General features: G+C 38.0%; 1 protein-coding gene across 1 annotated transcript; it reads left to right on the top strand.

The window, feature by feature from the left end:
• The first annotated feature begins 1,535 nt into the window (after window positions 1–1,535).
• Window positions 1,536–7,106, top strand: LOC121740431 (glutathione S-transferase-like). Its single transcript, XM_042133122.1, has 4 exons — window positions 1,536–1,839; window positions 2,328–2,495; window positions 3,791–3,930; window positions 6,922–7,106. The coding sequence occupies exons 1-4, from the start codon at window positions 1,704–1,706 to the stop codon at window positions 7,087–7,089; spliced, it is 612 nt and encodes a 203-aa protein (XP_041989056.1). The 5' UTR covers window positions 1,536–1,703; the 3' UTR covers window positions 7,090–7,106.

Genomic DNA, 7,106 nt, shown 5'->3' with positions numbered 1-7,106 from the left:
TGACTTGTTTATATCAAACCTATCCTAATAACATCTCTAATTAGAAGATAATATAATGCTAAGTACTCACATACGGTTTTTCTCGATAGTTTTACTCCGAATCGAAGGAAATGACATATTTGACATATTTAATTCCATCGAGCCGGCTCGAAGCGAGCCTTTGAGCTGCCAGTTTTGCGGTCCACACCGTGGTTATTGCTCGATTTGGAGTAAAACTATCGAGCAAAACCGTATGTGAGTACTTAGCAATTGAATAGTTAGAAGATAATTATAATTTTTAGACATAAGAAATTATGTAATGGGGCTGTGGCATGCGTCAAACCATTTGTGTATAAAAGTGTCAACTGTCAAGCATGCAAAATGACTACGCAGCATAAGTAATGTCTGTATAAGTCTATGGTCTGTACTAATTAGAGGCTCATAATATTTATGCGTATTGAGATTGACATGAGTATTTTGCGAACGTAGTGTAATAGTTGTAACTTGTAACAAAAGCCTTCGCAGATTCGTCTGCCCCCTTCCAAAAAAATAACGGAGTCGTAACGTACTCAATAGTAGAGCGCAAATTTCCAGCCCGTATAGATGATAATGAAAGACCTTCTAGAATACGAGTATTATAGTGCCAAGTTTATCAAGTAGGAGCCACGCTTCGGTAGAAAATGTATTCGTATAATTATAACAAACTAGATGACGCGCCAAAATCAGTTAATCGCGCGAGAACCGTACATTTTGGCTACTTTTAACAAGGAGACGCAACATTGATCCATTCTATACGTTCTAAAGATTATTTTAAAATATATTTGATCGAAAAAAACGATTCCTGCAGGATTTTACGGTCGGATCTTAGGATATATGTCAATTCCATACATTATCCGCGATTCTATTACGAAGCGATAAAGAAAAGATATTTTCTCATCCTCCATCATAACATCATTTATTGATAAAAACTTGAACTTGAATATTCAGTAATGCCGGGTCACGCTAACAAAATGCCTTTTTACCAAATTAAGTAATCACGAGACGGGACTCTTAAAATAATAATTGATACTTAAGAGCGCTCCTGACTCAAAAAATCAAACATCGTCCTTCCCTCTTCTCACTCACGACCGTCTTTCATATGCCAGATGAAAAAGGACGGCGCGGAATCATCGCCAAGTTAGTTTTACTTGAGTAAAAGACGAACTATAATGATTATGAAAAAAGTGTTTTGAGCAAATTTAGGTTTTATCAATGCCTTTTTAGATGTAAAAAATATTAAAGAAGAGACAGCAAACTTCGAAGATCCAAGCAAAAATGTGTCTAAAACAAGGATTTTTGTAAAAAAGAAACTATCGAGTATTTTTTCAGTAATCGTGTTTTCGTCTTGATCATTTAATCTTCATGAACTGAAGTTACTTGTGTCAAAAAATCAGTTTTCTAGACCTCACGGATTTTGAGATCTAGGTTTAAGTATGTAGTCAAGTTAGGGTCAGGTGCGCTCTTAACTAATCTTTCACACTCTGCACTAAATACAATAAAAGTCAAAAATATAAATTCATGACAAAAAACATACATTTTCCTCGTAGTTGTCTGTTGTCATCAACAATGACATACAGAAAGGTAGATAAGTTATCTATTTGACCCATAACAAACGATACGACCGGCTATATATACGGTGGATAATTCGGCTAGTCACTTACTCGTGCTGGTAGTGAGTCTTTCAAATGGCGCGTAAGTTGCACTACTTTAACGTCAATGGCTTGGGGGAACCCATCAGGTATCTTCTGCATTACGGCAAGCAGAATTTCGAGGATGTGAGGTATGAACGAGCAACCTGGCCCATCAAGAGCGTTAAAGATTGTGAGTATCTTGGTTTATTTCATTGCTAGATTAGATTTTATTATTATTGCATTCAATGGTTGCTCTTGTTAAATTTTTAAAGCAAATGATTATAACGTTTATGAATATAAAGGTATTTATACAATATCTATATTTTTTAAATAAAATAACAGAGATTTTTTGAGTTTCAATTTGCAATGGACAAAATTATCAATCAGAATAAAGGTACAAGTTGGAAGTCGGCTGCATGAAGTTGCGGCACTACTGGTTTCTATGTAATTCTATGAAAAGTGTCGCTAGCTTCGTGTCGCTAGCTAGGCTGTTTCATAGAAATAATATACATACAAACCAGTAGTGTCGTTGCGACACGTCGTCTGCGGTTGCTTCATGTCGCCCGCTGCCAACCAACACCTTAACATGCATTTTTAATGCGAAAAAGTTTTTCTGGCTAGTGCAATAGATATAATTGTCTCATAGAGACCATTTCCAATATTATCATGGTGTTACAGCACTACCATACGGCCAGCTGCCGCTGTACGAGGAGGGAGGTCGCTCGCTCAACCAGTCGCTGGCCATCGCCCGCTACCTCGGCCAGCAGTTCAACCTGGTGCCCACAGACATCTGGGAGCAGGCTGAGCTAGACGCGGCGGTCTACAACGTGTATGACTTCTGGGCGAGTAAGTGGATAATTGGTCACTTAGGGCCTGAGCCTGTAGCCGAGAAGTTTTGTTTATTGCTTCTTTAGTCGTAGATTACACGTTAAAGTCATCAAACTGGCGTCAGTCTGAGTTTGACGCCAGATTGATGGCTATAAAAAGTAAATAATAAAATAATCAGTTCAACAATCCGTGGGTAAGACGTTCAGTTTCACGTCAATCTTTACCAGATTTATGGATCAGATTGATGAGAAACTGAAAGTGTAACCGACTTCTTCTTCTTTATTTATGGCGGCCTCAAACGGCGGGTGGCAAACTTATATAATCGTCGATCAAAATGTATGAAGTTGACATAAGACGAGTTGAATGTCAACGTCATATTAACGAACGCATCAACTCCATACATTTTGATCGGCGATTCTATGAAGTAGCTATAAAGGAAAAGTCTTGGCTAATAGGCATGATGTCACCAAGCTGAGTGGCGAGACAATGCCCTCCGAGTATATCCATAATTACTCCGAGGATATCCGTAACTTGGCCGAGAGCACTGTTTTACCATTGTCTCGCCTCTCTACTCGGTAGGTGTAATCGGGTGTACCTACAACAATAATAATTCCAGTTCAAATCGAATTTGAAAACTTAGCGGTTATTGGTCAATGTCTAGTGCAGCGAGCGCTTATTGGATGTCGCGCATAAAAGTTGTCGAGTCCATAGTTAGGCAACATCTTTGCTCTAACAAGAGTTCGAGGAAATTTTAAGTAGGGAAAACATTTGATGGAATGGGGATATATTCTTTAAATTTTTTTAGCTCTCTCACGTTCAAATATGCATGACAGGGCTGGTACATTAAAAGTTCCACTAAGGTAAATTACTTTGGTGGTTGTGACATTATTGTTTTAACTGAAAGTGAGACCGCACTTGTCGTTATCACACTTAAAAGCACTTATGCGATACTTTATGGCTAAATATTGTTTTTATGAAATAGTACGCGCTAAATCACAGTACGGGGCAGCGGAATTACATGATATGGCACTCTAGAACTAGTCGTAAAGTATAGAGCTGCATCGCTGCAGTATAGTTGTGAGATCTAATCTAGTGCGATTAAAGGTTCCGATCCCTGCAAGCGACCACAACCGACAAAAATTCAAATAAAATGCCACTTTATGATCTAGGATATAGGTTTCCTTTTGCTCTAAGCCACTACAAGGCAGCGGCGGCATGGGTCGCTAGACCAAAACTTATAGCCCAGTTCATAAAGTGGCATAGGATAAAATATCGCGTCAGATAAAATATATAGTTATTGTTCTTTTTTTCAGAGGCTCTTGCGTGGTTCAAGGAGAAAGATGTCGCCAGGAAAGAGATCCTCAAGAAGGAGATCCTCAATGAGCACATCGACTTCTTCTTCTCACGCTTCGAGAGGGACTTGAAGGCCAACAAGGGATACTTCGGTGGAAAGGTAGCTTAAAGTTTTTCTTTTGGATCGGAGTTCCTTATCGCGCGTTGCGACAGGGGGCTAGACCGAAAAAGTTGTAACGACACTTTTTTATTAGTACCTGCATGGTAGGGGCAGAGGGCGTTGGTAGTATTCCTGTACGTCAACTAGATGGCGTTTTTTGAGAATAACCAGCGACGCGTTGTTAGTATTCCTGGGCGTCAATAGATAGCGTTCTTTTACTTTTTTTTAGTATAATATGTATTATACAGATTTTATTTTAACAATATCAGAAATAATTTCTTTCCATTCGGGTGTCCCTTGACACCTCTCAAGTTTTTTTTAATTAGAAACGAAACTATAAGGCTAGTGACAAATCATCATATTATTATTAAACGACAAGATTTGCAGCTTCGTGGTTCAGACCATAGTTTACGCAACGAAGGTGCTGCGAATTGGTATCACTAGACATCGGATTATATGCACGATCAAAGTGCCAAAATATGCATGCAAATATGCACGAAAAATGGTCGAAATATTATGCACAAAATATGCACAATCAAAAGTCACTTAATATTAAAATTTATTATTTTTTTGAAGATTTTTGCGGTGGTACCGTTAATAAAAGCGCCAATTATTATAATTTTATCAAATCTAGGATTTTTCATTTCTTAAACAACACCAATAATATTTTTAGACCAACATTTTCCGATTGCAATCTTAATGCCCATGGAAGTTTATTAAATCGTTAACTACTTTATCAAAATTTTTTACTGATGTTGCCAACTACAAAGAATAATTTTATTTCTAGAAAGATATTGTGCCTATTGGGTGTATTACATTCTTTAAATGGAGCTACGGACCTACATATTTGAAGACGTGTTTTGATCTATCGTACATCTGTTTTGTGGCTTTGGTGTGTGTCATGATAGCTAGTTTGGAGACTACGAGGACATAAAACTACCGAAATATGCACTATCAACGAAAAATTGCTAAAATATGCACTATCGCTTAAAAAGTGCCATTAGATGCATTTGCATATGCAAGTATGCAAATGCATATTATAATCCGATGTCTAGGTATCACTAATCCGAACCTTGGATTTTATCGTATCGTTTCCTATAGCCGATTGATTTAATTCTCTAATCTAGCATTTTCCAAAGTGTAGGTCGTGACCCACCAGTGGGTCGCGGGTAGATTTTGGGCGGGTCACACTTTTTTTTTTTCAAGGGCAAAAGGCCCACCACACATTCCCACCACTGCAACTCCTGTGTCGCCAGGATCAACAGTGGTAACCAACCACGAAAACCCTTTGATATGATCTCAGAGATGCCCGAGGGACAAGCTAAATCTGTCTTGGGACCCGCAACGAAATTAATCAGAAGAAATGTAGGAGGAGTAGGAGATACCAATTTCCCTCCCCAAGCAAAGCGGGAGACAGCCAAATTGTAATGACATTGATGTCCGAACAAAGGGGGAAGCACCACGGGAAAAAATTTGGTTATACTTAATACAATATGCCTACTTCATAAAAAAAAATAATGACATTTATTTATAATGGCAAACTTGTGTTCGGTTGTTTCCAATAGTATTTATGACAAAAACGTTTGAAAGCACGGAAATTCCTTGCGCTGCCTACGAGGTCATCGTAATATACGACTCCAGAGACACATTGGAGGCTGTTTAACAGATCGGTTCTTTCCTCATGCCAGAGACCGCACTCCCAGAGTACGTGATGAGCAGTTTGTACTTGCGGGTTGTCTTCGGTCGAGCACTCGCAAAAAGGAGATGGAACTAACTTAAATCCATGAAGTTTAGCTTTAAAATTACCGTGACCAGTTCCAGACCAGCGGGTCACACTTACGTACGGTACGTTTTTTAATTGAAATGGGTGTGGTGAGAAGCTTTAGAAAAGGCCCAAGTCCAGCAGTGAACGTCAGTAGGCTGACGATGATGATATTATGGTCAGCGGCAGCAACATACCGCTTTTTGTCTTCATGACACAAGGTGGGCCGCGAACTTTAAACTTTCTTGTAGATGGGTCGCGGTCCCGACAAGTTTGGGAAACACTGCTCTAATCAATTAGCTAAATCAAGCTACTTAAATAATAATTAATATTTAAAAATATTGATACTGATCATACACCAAGAAAAATACAGTTATAATTAATATCGTTCTCACATTTAGCAGTTGTATACACAAACAAAACATATCCAGTTTAGCTAATTAATAATATCGTGGAAATACAGGAAATATAATTTAGCCGAGTTTCTAACTAAATCTTTCCCGTGCACGTAAATTACGTCCGTCTAAAATTTTCCCGGGAAACAGAGCGATTCCCGCGGGAAAATAAAGAAAATGTTTAGAACCGTTACAATTTTTTTACGATGTTGCGGTAGGTTTATGCAGAAATGTTGCAATGTTTTAGGTATTTAATCATTTTCCAACTATTTTCTAACTTTGTTGTAATATAGAAAGCATCTGTTTTCTGTGAGTTTACCCCACTTCAATTCAATTTCATACAAATTTCGACAAAACGCCACATTTAAATATTTTAAGTGTTTTAATTTATTGTATAATATAATACGATCAAAATGAATTAAAACTGAGTTCCCTAGTTTAAATGGTATCAGAGTTACTAAATTCCATAGGAATGGAATAAACAGATTTATATTTGGTTGGCTCACTTACATAACGTTCTGTATACCACCTTCAACTTGATAAATTATAACACAAAATAATGTTTAGCAAGCTACGAATAATAAAAACTAAGGAATCGTAACTCCCATACTATTACCGTTTTAAATTATTTGGTTCCTTTTGATACAGATCATGTAACGTCAGCCTAGTACCGCTCAAGGTCACCTAAATATTGCAAATGTATTCAATCTAATAAAATCTAATAATAAAATCAAATATCACAATTTGATGGGGCCAGACAGACGTGGTGTGAAGCGTCCATAGATATAAAAGCAGTACATCTCACTTCCATTCTAACCAACCTCCTTCTTCCAGTTGTCCTGGGCTGACTTCGTCTTCGTGGGCATTGTGGAAGTCTCCAACCTGTTCTTTGGTATGGAGATCGAGAAAAAGTACCCCACTGTTCAGGCACTGATGCAGAAAGTCCGCACCTTGCCTGGTGTCAAGGAATACATCGCAACCCGGAAGCCATACACTATGTAAATAAAAGATCTAATTTA

This window comes from Aricia agestis, chromosome 3 (genome assembly GCF_905147365.1).
Source record: "Aricia agestis chromosome 3, ilAriAges1.1, whole genome shotgun sequence".
In the NCBI taxonomy this organism is placed as follows: domain Eukaryota; kingdom Metazoa; phylum Arthropoda; class Insecta; order Lepidoptera; family Lycaenidae; genus Aricia; species Aricia agestis.
Note: the sequence above shows the minus strand (reverse complement) of the source record. Positions and strands in the feature narration are given on the sequence as shown.

What these genes read in the sequence shown, in the direction of transcription:
- LOC121740431 (XM_042133122.1), top strand. Translation starts at nt 1,704, where the DNA reads ATGGCGCGTAAGTTGCACTACTTTAACGTCAATGGCTTGGGGGAACCC. An exon ending in CGTGTATGACTTCTGGGCGA is followed by an intron (nt 2,496 to 3,790) that starts GTAAGTGGATAA and finishes TCTTTTTTTCAG; the next exon opens with AGGCTCTTGCGTGGTTCAAG. An exon ending in AGGGATACTTCGGTGGAAAG is followed by an intron (nt 3,931 to 6,921) that starts GTAGCTTAAAGT and finishes TCCTTCTTCCAG; the next exon opens with TTGTCCTGGGCTGACTTCGT.